At 54.4% G+C, this 13,646-nt stretch overlaps 2 protein-coding genes across 3 annotated transcripts in view; both read left to right on the top strand.

Moving 5' to 3' along the window:
* Nucleotides 1–13,646, top strand: part of KIAA0586 (KIAA0586 ortholog) — a 414,056-nt gene that overhangs the window by 157,272 nt on the left and 243,138 nt on the right. The gene's annotated exons all lie outside the window — the stretch shown is intronic.
* Nucleotides 1,161–3,917, top strand: LOC137435613 (interferon regulatory factor 2-binding protein-like A). Its single transcript, XM_068129534.2, has one exon. It carries the CDS (start codon nt 1,458–1,460, stop codon nt 3,381–3,383), a length of 1,926 nt encoding a protein of 641 aa, XP_067985635.2. The 5' UTR covers nt 1,161–1,457; the 3' UTR covers nt 3,384–3,917.

The raw sequence follows: 13,646 nt of genomic DNA on the forward strand, positions 1-13,646 counted from the left end.
TCAGGACCCACACTCTCCCTCTGCACACTCAGTTCCCCCCACTATCCCTCTGCACACCCAGGGCCCCCACTCTCCCTCTGCACACTCATTCCCCCCACTATCCCTCTGCACACCCAGGGCCCCCACTCTCCCTCTGCACACTCATTCCCCCCACTCTGCCTCTGCACACTCAGTTCCCCCACTCTCCCTCTGCACACTTCATTCCCCCCCCCCCCCACTCCCTCTCCTCATCCCTCCCTCCCCTCATCCCTCCCTCCCCTCCTCCCTCCCTCCCCTCCTCCCTCCCTCCCCTCCCGACTCGTTGCCCCGGAAACTCAAGCACCCGATTGAATCAGCTCCACATTTAGTGCAAATGGCAGGTGGGGCGTGTCCATGGCTGTCGTCCCCCACCGTGCAGAGCTCAGACGCTGCCCCCACACCCTGTGTTTTTCTGTTTCATTTACCCCAGACCCACCCCACCCACAAATACTGCATTGCGTGTTTTGATGAACTTGTAATGAACGGAAATCGTGCCACGTTCCCCATCACGAAGCGACATATTCTCAGGCCCCGAAACGACAGGGACATTGTCCCGGAGTCCGATCTATTTATTTGTCTATCTTTCAAAATGGCCACGCGGGTTTGGGGTTTTTGGGGGGACATGGGGGGGCTCACCGCTCACATCCCAGATAATGCAGGACGAGGCAAACTTGGTGGACACGGAACGATCTGAAACGAAAGCGTTTCCCGTGTGAAGGAAAATAAATAAATCGAGATTGTTTTTTTGCTGCACCATGTCACGTGATATCGCTGCACCATGTCACGTGATATCGCCTTGCCGGTCACGTTTTGTCCGCATGGTGCGTGCGTGCGTCCCCTCCCGTCTTCGTGAATGTCACGCGTGAATGTCACAGTATTTGGATATTTGTCCCTGGCTCCACTTGCGGTGTTGCTGTGTGTTTGGGGAAGAAAGGTAAACGTGCTCCGAGTCGGCCTATCGTCGCCTGTACGTGTAACAGCTCCAACAATAGCCCGTGGAGGCGTGACGTAGGCGCGGGAGGGCGTGGCTACCTTGTTTTGGAAGGCGGAGGGAGGAGTCGAGCGAAGCACTCTTGGCTCGGAGCCCTTTTGCCCTCAGGAGGAAAGAGTTTTGAGCGGGAGGGCAGGGGGAGGGGCGACGGCGGCGGGGATGACGGCGGTGGATGACGTCACGCGTGGTTACGCCGGAGAAGCTCGGCGAGTGGGAGCACCAGGTCGTGTGGCGCTTCGCTCGTTTCGTCCGTTCGTTTTGCTGCACCACCGCGCTCCCCCCCCAATCCCCGCTCCCCCAGCATCACCACAAGGAACGTTCAGCTGCAGCGAGCGAGTGACCAAACGAAAGGTGGTCGCGTCTCCTCGCACGGGACACGTTAATCGCCGCGGAGCTCCGGCCGCCATCGACCGTCGTCGGGAGGGAAGATCGCGCCCGGGGACTCCAGATGGCGGCGCAGGCGCTCGGGGCGGCCTCACGACGCCAGTCGTGCTACCTGTGCGACCTGCCGCGCATGCCCTGGGCCATGCTCTGGGACTTCTCGGAGCCCGTATGTCGAGGCTGCGTCAACTACGAGGGTGCTGACCGCATCGAGCTGGTGCTGGAGACGGCGCGCACCCTCAAACGGAGCCACGGCTTCCAGGAAGGTCGCTCGCCGGGCCCGGTGGCCATCAAGGCCGAGAACCTGCCCAAAGACCTTTTGTCCATGAACCACGCGGACATGAGCGCCCGTCTGCACCCCGGGGTTCACCTGCCCCTGGACCGCTATCACCTGTCGGCGGAGCGCGCGGGTCGCCTGCTCGAGTTCCCACCTCCCGCGGCCCCGGGACGCATCACCAACGGTCTTCCCGCGTCTCCCGCCGTCAACGGCTTCGCCAAGTCCGAGGAGCCGCCGGAGCTGCAGCGCCAAAGCCCAAACCCGCGGCGGACGCACTCGGTGCCCCCTCCAGGTGCGCTGCCGCCCAGCCTCATCCCACACCACCTGGTCAACGGACCGACCTCCCAGGCCTTCTGTCCGCCGCGCCACCTGTCCGCCACGGTGGGTCTACCGCTGTCCGCCGCGGGGCTCGACATGGTGAGCGGGAAGCGCGCGTTCCACGCGGACGCGGACGGACGTGATCGACGCAACGCGGACGCGGACGGACGTGATCGACGCAACGCAGACGCCCTCGCCGAGCTGGCGGACAGTTTGCGCGGACGCGCCGACGATTGGACGGGAAGACCCAAGTCCGTCCGGGACGTGCTCGTCGCCTTGTCCAACAGCACCCCGTTCGACGTTCGCTTCAAGCGCGACCCGGGGCTCCAACATGGCCGCGTGGTGGCGTTCGACGCGACGACCAAAGGTGCCTTGGATTACTACGAGCTCAAGGTGTTCGTGGAGTACCCGACCGGGTCCGGGGTCGTGTTCCCGAGCGCTTCCGGGGTCGCACGACAGATGAGCCAGGACAGCATGAAGGAGCTCGCCCGGGGTCTCTCGTCGGGACTCAAATGGCTGGAATTCGAAAGGAAACACGGATCGGGGGATTGGCGCCTCCTGGCGGACCTGCTCCCGGACCAGGTGCGCGTGTTCAAGGAGCCGCTACGTCTGGACATGTTACCTTTACCCTACCTGGACCCGTCCTGGCCCATATTGCCCACCGTCTACTGCAACGTGTCTCGCAACGCGGTCGCACCTCGTGGACCCCGCAAGAGGAAGGCGTCGCCCGAACCCGACGGCAAAATCAATGGCGACGAGCAGCAGCAGCAGCAGCAGCAACAGCAAGGTGCACCGACACGACAGGTGTGGATGACCCCCGCGGGAGCACTCCCCGGATTCGTGACGCATCCGGGACCCGGCGCGTCCGTCAACCCCAACAGGACGACCCCGCCCGACGTGACCATGCGCAACGGTCCGTCTCCGATGGCGGCGCTCATGTCCGTGGCGGACAACTTGGGCGCGGGGTCCGCGCTCTCGCCCAAGGACGCGGCCGGACAACCCCCGAAGCGTCGCAACAGCAGCAGCAGCCCCGGGTCCCCGTCGGGAGCGCGGCGCTCGGGGGTCGCGGAGCACGGGGGTCTCCCGGGGGGTCCGGCGCCCCCCGTGGACCCCTCGGTGACCGGAGCCGGCGCGGGGGGCACCACCGGGGGTCCGCTCTGCTGCACCAATTGCCACGAACGCCTGGAGGACACTCACTTCGTGCAATGTCCGTCGGTGCCGGCGCACAAGTTCTGCTTCCCGTGCTCACGAGACAGCATCAAGAAGCAGGGAGTGAACGGGGAGGTTTATTGTCCGAGCGGACACAAGTGTCCCCTGGTGGGCTCCAACGTACCTTGGGCTTTCATGCAGGGGGAGATCGCCACCATTTTGGCGGTAAAAAAAGAAACTGACCATTGAGTGGGAGCTCTGGACTCCGTTGGTCCCGTGGACACCTGTACATACCGTCTACCTGCTCTTTTCTTTATCCTTTCCTTTTAAATTCCCTAATACCACGTGTCATATATTTTTGGAGGTTTGTATTGTTTGAGTAAACAATAGTTTCCCCCATCCATTGCCCCATGACCTCCCTTATAGCGATCGTTGTATCTTTTCACTCTTGTTAACTCTGGTACAAAAGAGCATTTACCTGTGTCACCTTTGCCGCTAAACAAGATTGATTACAGGATCGTCCATGATGAGCCGCAGGTGTGGCGACCACGTGACTTGCTATATCTGCCCCCAAGCCCCCCCCCCCGCCCCATCACTGCTGGATGTGTGCACAGGTTTAGATTTGCCAAAGCGATATCACACCCCCTCCTCCCCCCCCCCCCCCAAACCCAGGTATCCTCGTCACTTGCACTCCTACGGATCGAAATCACACCTGTTGTTGTCCCGAACGAATGCTTTGTCATGGAGAAAACTTTGTAAATACAGATGTGTGTACAATCCGCATCCCTTGTCACTTCTCTTTGGCCTGAGCATCATTCGAACTCTTGTTAGGATTAAACAAAATGCATCACACACCAGGTATGTGCACTCACCTTTTACCTTATTGTATTTCGTATTCTGTCCCATTGAAAATTAATCCTTCCAGGTACGAACAACGAAGTCGTGGACCATGTGCTTCCTGCAGCGCTATATTGGGATGAAGGGTGGTCGGTTGTTGCTTTGTGCTTCCATTGGTGAGTGGTGGTGGGGGGTGATCGGTTGTTGCTATGTGCTACCAGTGGTGGTGGAGATGGTGGTGCAGGGTGATTGGTTGTTGCTATATGCTCCCAGTGGTGAGTGGTGGTGCTGGGTGATTGGTTGTTGCTATATGCTCCCAGTGGTGAGTGGTGGTGCTGGGTGATTGGTTGTTGCTATATGCTCCCAGTGGTGAGTGGTGGTGCTGGGTGATTGGTTGTTGCTCTGTGCTTCCAGTGGTGAGTGGTGGTGCTGGGTGATTGGTTGTTGCTATATGCTCCCAGTGGTGAGTGGTGGTGCTGGGTGATTGGTTGTTGCTATATGCTCCCAGTGGTGAGTGGTGGTGCTGGGTGATTGGTTGTTGCTCTGTGCTTCCAGTGGTGAGTGGTGGTGCAGGGTGATTACTTGTTGCTATGTGCTTCCAGTGGTGAGTGGTGGTGCTGGGTGATTGGTTGTTGCTATGTGCTTCCAGTGGTGAGTGGTGGTGCTGGGTGATTGGTTGTTGCTATGTGCTTCCAGTGGTGTGGTGGTGCAGGGTGATTGCTTGTTGCTATGTGCTTCCAGTGGTGAGTGGTGGTGCTGGGTGATTGGTTGTTGCTACCTGCTTCCAGTGGTGAGTGGTGGTGCTGGGTGATTGGTTGTTGCTATGTGCTTCCAGTGGTGAGTGGTGGTGCAGGGTGATTGCTTGTTGCTATGTGCTTCCAGTGGTGAGTGGTGGTGCTGGGTGATTGGTTGTTGCTATATGCTCCCAGTGGTGAGTGGTGGTGCAGGGTGATTGCTTGTTGCTATGTGCTCCCAGTGGAGATGGTGGTGCAGGGTGATTGGTTGTTGCTATGTGCTTCCAGTGGTGAGTGGTGGTGCAGGGTGATTGGTTGTTGCTATGTGCTCCCAGTGGTGAGTGGTGGTGCTGGGTGATTGGTTGTTGCTATATGCTCCCAGTGGTGAGTGGTGGTGCTGGGTGATTGGTTGTTGCTATGTGCTTCCAGTGGTGAGTGGTGGTGCAGGGTGATTGCTTGTTGCTATGTGCTCCCAGTGGAGATGGTGGTGCAGGGTGATTGGTTGTTGCTATGTGCTCCCAGTGGAGATGGTGGTGCAGGGTGATTGGTTGTTGCTATGTGCTCCCAGTGGAGATGGTGGTGCAGGGTGATTGGTTGTTGCTATGTGCTCCCAGTGGAGATGGTGGTGCAGGGTGATTGGTTGTTGCTATGTGCTCCCAGTGGAGATGGTGGTGCAGGGTGATTGGTTGTTGCTATGTGCTCCCAGTGGAGATGGTGGTGCAGGGTGATTGCTTGTTGCTATGTGCTCCCAGTGGAGATGGTGGTGCAGGGTGATTGGTTGTTGCTATGTGCTCCCAGTGGAGATGGTGGTGCAGGGTGATTGCTTGTTGCTATGTGCTCCCAGTGGAGATGGTGGTGCAGGGTGATTGGTTGTTGCTATGTGCTTCCAGTGGTGAGTGGTGGTGCAGGGTGATTGCTTGTTGCTATGTGCTTCCAGTGGTGAGTGGTGGTGCTGGGTGATTGGTTTTTGCTATGTGCTTCCAGTGGTGGTGCAGGGTGATTGCTTGTTGCTATGTGCTCCCAGTGGAGATGGTGGTGCAGGGTGATTGCTTGTTGCTATGTGCTCCCAGTGGAGATGGTGGTGCAGGGTGATTGGTTGTTGCTATGTGCTTCCAGTGGTGAGTGGTGGTGCAGGGTGATTGCTTGTTGCTATGTGCTCCCAGTGGAGATGGTGGTGCTGGGTGATTGGTTGTTGCTATGTGCTTCCAGTGGTGAGTGGTGGTGCAGGGTGATTGCTTATTGCTATGTGCTTCCAGTGGTGAGTGGTGGTGCTGGGTGATTGGTTGTTGCTATGTGCTTCCAGTGGTGAGTGGTGGTGCTGGGTGATTGGTTGTTGCTATGTGCTCCCAGTGGTGGGGGAGTAGATGCCACCACAGTACACACTACAGCAGATGGTGGTCATGTTAGTCGCCAATGCGCTGGCAGAATCCCATGACCATATAGTTTGGGATGGCATCGTTTTTATCAAGAATAAAATGTTACCTGTGTTTACCTGTACCTCGCTCATTGCACCTGGTGGGCCAGCTTGTGCACAGTTTAATAGTTCCCTTTGACTCGCCAGAGCAGAGACAATTTGAATCCCATTTTTCTTTGTTTACTGTCCAGCTTGCTCCCAGGGAGGCGTCTTAAGGAAGGAAGGGCGTTCAGTGGGAGTAAATGTAAGCAAAGCGTGTGCTGTGGTGAGTTGAAGAAGCCATTTTGAAGCGGTAACACATGCGCTCTGATGGTGAGGAGGTGAGGACGGCCAAGTACATGGGGATAGTTGGGCCGGGCTCTGTTTTGCGTGGTAACGTGTGAAGGGGTGGAACATTTAGTGGCGAGGAGGGTGGGTTGTTGTTTGGTACTTGTTTTTTTTTGGTGCAGATTTGGAGGTTCGAGTTTCGCTGCCTTGCTCGGCGCGGTTCTGGCACAACACGCTGTGACCATTCCAGAATGACATTTAAATTCCATCCTGCAGGACAGAGCTTGGCTCACGTGAAGCATGCTTTGACAGCAGAGCAAGCACCGGACTTTGGTGGACAAACCACACTGGGACAGGGCTTGGTGAACAAGCTCGCTGGGACTGGGCTTGGTGAACAAGCTCGCTGGGACTGGGCTTGGTGAACAAGCTCGCTGGGACTGGGCTTGGTGAACAAGCTCGCTGGGACTGGGCTTGGTGAACAAGCTCGCTGGGACTGGGCTTGGTGAACAAGCTCGCTGGGACTGGGCTTGGTGAACAAGCTCGCTGGGACTGGGCTTGGTGAACAAGCTCGCTGGGACTGGGCTTGGTGAACAAGCTCGCTGGGACTGGGCTTGGTGAACAAGCTCGCTGGGACTGGGCTTGGTGAACAAGCTCGCTGGGACAGGGCTTGGTGAACAAGCTCGCTGGGACTGGGCTTGGTGAACAAGCTCGCTGGGACTGGGCTTGGTGAACAAGCTCGCTGGGACTGGGCTTGGTGAACAAGCTCGCTGGGACTGGGCTTGGTGAACAAGCTCGCTGGGACTGGGCTTGGTGAACAAGCTCGCTGGGACAGGGCTTGGTGAACAAGCTCGCTGGGACTGGGCTTGGTGAACAAGCTCGCTGGGACTGGGCTTGGTGAACAAGCTCGCTGGGACAGGGCTTGGTGAACAAGCTCGCTGGGACTGGGCTTGGTGAACAAGCTCGCTGGGACTGGGCTTGGTGAACAAGCTCGCTGGGACTGGGCTTGGTGAACAAGCTCGCTGGGACTGGGCTTGGTGAACAAGCTCGCTGGGACTGGGCTTGGTGAACAAGCTTGCTGGGACTGGGCTTGGTGAACAAGCTCACTGGGCTTGGTGAACAAGCTCACTGGGACTGGGCTTGGTGAATAAACTCACTGGGACTGGGCTTGGTGGACAAGCTCACTGGGACCGGGCTTGGTGAACAAGCTCACTGGGCTTGGTGAACAAGCTCACTGGGACTGGGCTTGGTGAATAAACTCACTGGGACTGGGCTTGGTGGACAAGCTCACTGGGACCGGTCTTGGTGAACAAGCTCACTGGGACTGGGCTTGGTGAATAAGCTCACTGGGACTGGGCTTAGTGGACAAACCACACTGGGACCGGGCTTGGTGAACAAGCTCACTGGGACTGGGCTTGGTGAACAAGCTCACTGGGACCGGGCTTGGTGAACAAGCTCACTGGGCTTGGTGAACAAGCTCACTGGGCTTTGTGAACAAGCTCACTGGGACTGGGCTTGGTGAACAAGCTCACTGGGCTTGGTGAACAAGCTCACTGGGACTGGGCTTGGTGAACAAGCTCACTGGGACTGGGCTTGGTGAACAAGCTCACTGGGCTTTGTGAACAAGCTCACTGGGACTGGGCTTGGTGAACAAGCTCACTGGGACTGGGCTTGGTGAACAAGCTCACTGGGACCGGGCTTGGTGAACAAGCTCACTGGGCTTTGTGAACAAGCTCACTGGGACTGGGCTTGGTGAACAAGCTCACTGGGCTTGGTGAACAAGCTCACTGGGACTGGGCTTGGTGAACAAGCTCACTGGGACTGGGCTTGGTGAACAAGCTCACTGGGCTTGGTGAACAAGCTCACTGGGCTTGGTGAACAAGCTCACTGAGCTTGGTGAATAAGCTCACTGAGCTTGGTGAACAAGCTCACTGGGACCGGGCTTGGTGAACAAGCTCACTGGGACTGGGCTTGGTGAACAAGCTCACTGGGACCGGGCTTGGTGAACAAGCTCACTGGGACCGGGCTTGGTGAACAAGCTCACTTGGACCGGGCTTGGTGAACAAGCTCACTGGGACCGGGCTTGGTGAACAAGCTCACTGAGCTTGGTGAACAAGCTCACTGGGACCGGGCTTGGTGAACAAGCTCACTGGGACCGGGGTTGGTGAACAAGCTCACTGGGACTGGGGTTGGTGAACAAGCTCACTGGGACCGGGCTTGGTGAACAAGCTCACTGGGCTTGGTGAACGAGCTCACTGGGACCGGGCTTGGTGAACAAGCTCACTGGGACCAGGCTTGGTGAACGAGCTCACTGGGACCGGGCTTGATGAACAAGCTCACTGGGACCGGGCTTGGTGAACGAGCTCACTGGGACCGGGCTTGGTGAACGAGCTCACTGGGACCGGGCTTGGTGAACGAGCTCACTGGGACCGGGCTTGGTGAACGAGCTCACTGGGACCGGGCTTGGTGAACAAGCTCACTGGGACCAGGCTTGGTGAACGAGCTCACTGGGACCGGGCTTGGTGAACAAGCTCACTGGGACCGGGCTTGGTGAACAAGCTCACTGGGACCAGGCTTGCCTGCCGGCTGGATGTTCACCTGCTGGACGGGTGTTCGCCATTCCCAGCACCTGTAGACCCTTGCTTGTGCATGCCAGTCCTGCTTGCAGATTGCAACCCTTTCCAAGATTCTGGACAACTGTGCTCGGGCCGTGTTTGGCGTACGGATTTGCAGACGCGGGTCCTTCCTTTGTTTTGTCCACGCCCTTGGGCTCGCTCCGTTCTTTGGGGCAGATGCTCTCCTCTCTGATAACTTTGGGCTGTCTGATAAGCTGTGATGCGTGTTGGCAGCTGTAGCTCCATTTGGTTGCCCTGGAGTTGACTTGCTGATAAGAGTGCACTATAAAGAAATCTGGAGCAAAGAACAACTGATGGCAAACAAACCCCCTGTGCTACTCTGAGTTGTAAAGCCGAAGTTTGTTTGGACTTTGCTATATTGATTATGTTTGGTGAATTGGGTGATGGTTTTCTGGGCGAGGCAAACGATAATGTTCCTTTTCAAAAGGTTCTGCAATTCGTGAGTGCTTTCTCCTTCTGCCAGGACCTTTGGATATCGTCTTTCCTGACGGTTTCCTGAATGGTCGACTTTTACGGAGCACCTTAATCTAAGAAAACGTTACCTCTCTGGTGACATGTTGTGCTGCTGTTCATGACCGGGCACCACCTTGAAATCTGTCCCTCTCGGGTTTATGTCTCTTTTATTGTACTGCAGCTTGCTGCCATCTTGCACGGACTCTCAAAATGATTTGGAAATTGAAACGAATGCCCATTTGTGAAATTAATTCCATACTGTGAGCTGGTGTGTGGGACGCGCTCACTGCCCACTGAAGCATGTTGTCGCCATTTTAAATACCTGTACACACTTGTTTGTTCAACGTTTTGCCCCCAAAGCAATGGCACGCGGTCCAGGTCCAAATAAATGATTGGCAGGGTCGTGGGTCGCATTTGTGAGCAAACAAATCGGAATGTGAAGGACCGGTCAAGTTGACCTAACTTTACTATGTACCTGTTTTGTGAATAGTTTGTTTTTTCCAGGGAATTATTTGGAATTGTTTTTAAGGTTTCTTGACTTCAGAGCATTTTGTCCGTTTTGATAAATAACGTCCTCGGGGCTAACGACTCGCCACACAAACGTAACCATCTGGAGATGATGTGTCCTCAGGAGGGATGCCCAAACTAATGCCTAAGCAGAGCTAAAGCAGCCAGCCTTGAGTGACGTCAAAGCACGGCCACAAAAGGGTGTGACCCGATAAAGAGGGAAAACAAACGCTATGGCTCTGGCACCGCAAACCCGGCCTCACCTTTGTACTACAAAGAACATGCCACAAACATGTTATGCTAATGATTAATTCGCAGAGCGAGGTTCATGGGTAGAGGGTGCTGCGATCGCTAAGGTACCGGTGTAAGTGTAAACCTCTGATTGGTGTTGCAGTGCGTGTGATATCTTCCAATCGTGGAATGCCAACTACAAAAGGGCTGCCAAATGGAATGCGACCCGTTTGCCCGTTTCTTTTGCTGTTGCCTTTTCTCTCGCTCCAGTTCTCTGGCAAAGTTGCAGCGTGCTCCTGGTTCCGAGATGGGTCCTGTTTGTGCAGCTGGAATGCCCTTGCTTTGCCAGCCATTATTCCATGAGTCTCCATTCCATGAGTCTGATCCTCTTTTTTTTTGTCTGGGTTCAGGGATCATTTCCGTCATGGCGATGGGGAAAACAATTCTTGATGTGGAAAGAAATGGTGAGTAAGCATCACTTGTAACATGCAGCTCTGCCTTGCGATTAGATTGCAGTGCTGCCTTTAGCATGATCCACATGATGTCCAGAGCCCGGCCAAATAATCAACCTTGAGACCCTTCTGTTACCCTTGTTCTCTTTATTGGTTTCCACATTCTGTCGCAAACTGCTGTTAATTTCACTACGAGCTAAAAAATTTGGACTTCACAGATGAAATGTGTTTGTGAAAGCAAAAAGGTCTTCACCCAGGAATTGTCTCTGTTTGAGCCACGAGGAATTTACAAAAGTATTTCCATTCATTTGCTATCATAATCATCATCATCATGTACCATGCTCTAGCCAGAGTGTTGGTGCTGCTGAATCGGTTACTAGGTCAGGTCGCCACACGGAATCAGGAAGTCAGGGCAGGAATTTATAACTTCTTCAGAATGCCGGTGATAAGTCGCGCCTACTCTTCGCGTCCATCAACTAATGCCAGCAGAAGGGACACCCAGTTAACGTCCGTCTGAGGAACGGCACACACATTGATGAATCGACCTGCATGCGAAACACCAGGGTGGCAGTTTATGACTGGGTGGGTAGGATACAAATCCAGGATAGACGGCTTAGAGGGGAGTGTGCGTACCTCTAGGCAATTCTGCCAACTACATTTGGTATCGAGTATGTTTCAAATTTAATATGGCAAAATACGTTGACATGTTGACAAAGGAGTCCCATCATGCCTTTGCCACATGTACACCACCCTCATCCCAACCCAATCACCCAATGCACGACGACATTCGCCCAATCACAACAGCTATACGTCATCCGCACCGCACACCTGGATCACCTGAACATCCTTTCAATGGGAAGGTGAAATATGAACGATGAGGAGGGCGGAGTGGATATTTAAGTCTGTCTGTTTTTTAATATGTAACCTGAGTCTTCTGCTTATTCTGCCACATCTTCTTATCCGTCTTCTTCTCCAGCGGCCACTATTATCCCACGTTCTTGTGGGAACATTGGGCCCAGTCTTCACAAACCGACTGGCCATGCCTGACCTTCGACTGGATATGGCAGGGATTTCTCATTTTATTCATTGTGCTGGCGATGGCTCACCTACTCTTCGTGAAGGACGCCATGGGATCTTTAACATCCATCAACTAATGCCAGCAGAAGGGACACCCAGTTAACGTCCGTCCGAGAGCTGGCACACACATCGATGTATCGCCCTGCGTGTGAAACACTGGGATGATGGTTTATAGCTGGGTCAGGCATCGACCCCAGGCTAGACATTTTAGAAGCGATTGTGCCTAGCTCTCTCGGCCATCCTGCCAGGTCGATATTGAACCTGAGTAAATAATTTTATTTAATCACTGCATGAATGAATGGTCGTTTTTAGGCAATTTTTCCCTGCTGCAGCGGGGGTTAGCCTTGCGGGCCCCATGACAATCATGGTTCCCTGTTTGAGGCAATGTTTTTATGGCCGGATGCCCTTCCTGACGCCAACCGTTAGTCGCCTCTTACGATGCGCAGGGATATGGTGTACCTATTCTAAATTGGGGTACACACCGGGATCATTCATCCCAGCAAGCTGGTACTCAATTTGCCGACCTCGGAAGGATGACAGGCTGAGTCAACCCCCCTGGCGTTAATTCAGCGATCGACCGGGATTCGAACCCAGGATCCTAGGATCCCAAGCCGGCACCCTAACCGCTAAGCCAACACCAGGGTGTTGGTCTGCATGCCGATCTTTATTTCTCTTTCTGTTTTTCGTTCCATGCTAGCACACCTGACTTACACCAATAAGTAATATGATTTGTCCGTATTCCTTTCAGCCAATGCTGTTCGTCACGTTGTCACGGAGCCAGCCGCACATGCTCTGTAACGTTACAAGTGTCACAGCGAAACTTTAATTGAATCCTGTAACGTCCGTTCACCCGAGGCTTGTGTTTGTTCTTTGACAACGTCTGAGGACAACCCTCGGAAACCCAAAAATCTGTTGTTCGTAAATTGCTGAAATATTCGTTTTTCCATGAGGCCCATATAATTCACTTCATCGCGAGAGAGTCCAATGATCCTGAAGGCCTTGGTTTCCGTGGCGTTAAGCTGAGAAAGATGTGAGGCAGGAGCTCCGGCCTAGAGGGGAGAGCAGTACTCCAAGCTGGGGGTGAAGGCCTTGCAGGTGGGTAGGAGTTCAGGTGTGCCAAGGAAGGACTTTGTATGACGTAGGATGTCAGTCGGTGGCTGGCCTTGGAAGCCAAATTAGAAATGTGCTTTGCCAAAGAAAGATGGCTGTTTGTGAGCCCCAGGAGCTTGAATGATTGAACTTTCTCAAGAAGATTGTTAGGAAAGGTAAAAGGAGGGCTTGCCAGATGGTCCTTTCAGTGAGAGTGTGAGGTTTCTCAGGATTGAAGGACATATTCCTAGTGTTTGACCATCTATTGGTTTTTTTTCAGAGTCGGAAGAGCGGGAAGAGTCTGCAGCCTTCCTGTCTGATCTGAAGGATGAGGGATTTCATGACAGAGGATGGAGTCAACAGCAAATAGACAAAGAGGATTTCCCAGAGAGTCAGAGAGATCATTGATGAAGATCAAGAATAGGGCTGGGCCTAGAACACTGCCTTGGGGCCCTCCAGTCTTGACAGGGAGAGTAGATGAAAGGATTCCATTGTGAACCACATGTTGACTACAAGAAAAGAGACTCAATAAGCCATGTGTGGAGTTGTTGGCATTGGATACCATTGGCATGGTGTTTGGAGGGCAAGGTTGAATGCCAGACTTTAGCGAAAGCACGAGATGTGTCCAGAGAGATGGCCCTGATCTCATGTCTGACATTGAGAGCCTCCATCCATTGTTGGATGAGTAGAAGCAGCATTTCCAAGGTGGAATGATCTGGTCTGAAACCACATTGGTGATTTGGGATGATTGGTGATCTGAGAGGTTGTTGGAGAAAAGGTAGGATTTCAACTGTGATGATGGAGTCCATGACCCTGCT

This window comes from Myxine glutinosa, chromosome 9 (genome assembly GCF_964187855.1).
Source record: "Myxine glutinosa chromosome 9, kmMyxGlut1.1, whole genome shotgun sequence".
Classification (NCBI taxonomy): domain Eukaryota; kingdom Metazoa; phylum Chordata; class Myxini; order Myxiniformes; family Myxinidae; genus Myxine; species Myxine glutinosa.

Bases quoted from the DNA above. Each gene is read 5' to 3' on its own strand.
- LOC137435613 (XM_068129534.2), top strand. From the start codon at position 1,458: ATGGCGGCGCAGGCGCTCGGGGCGGCCTCACGACGCCAGTCGTGCTAC.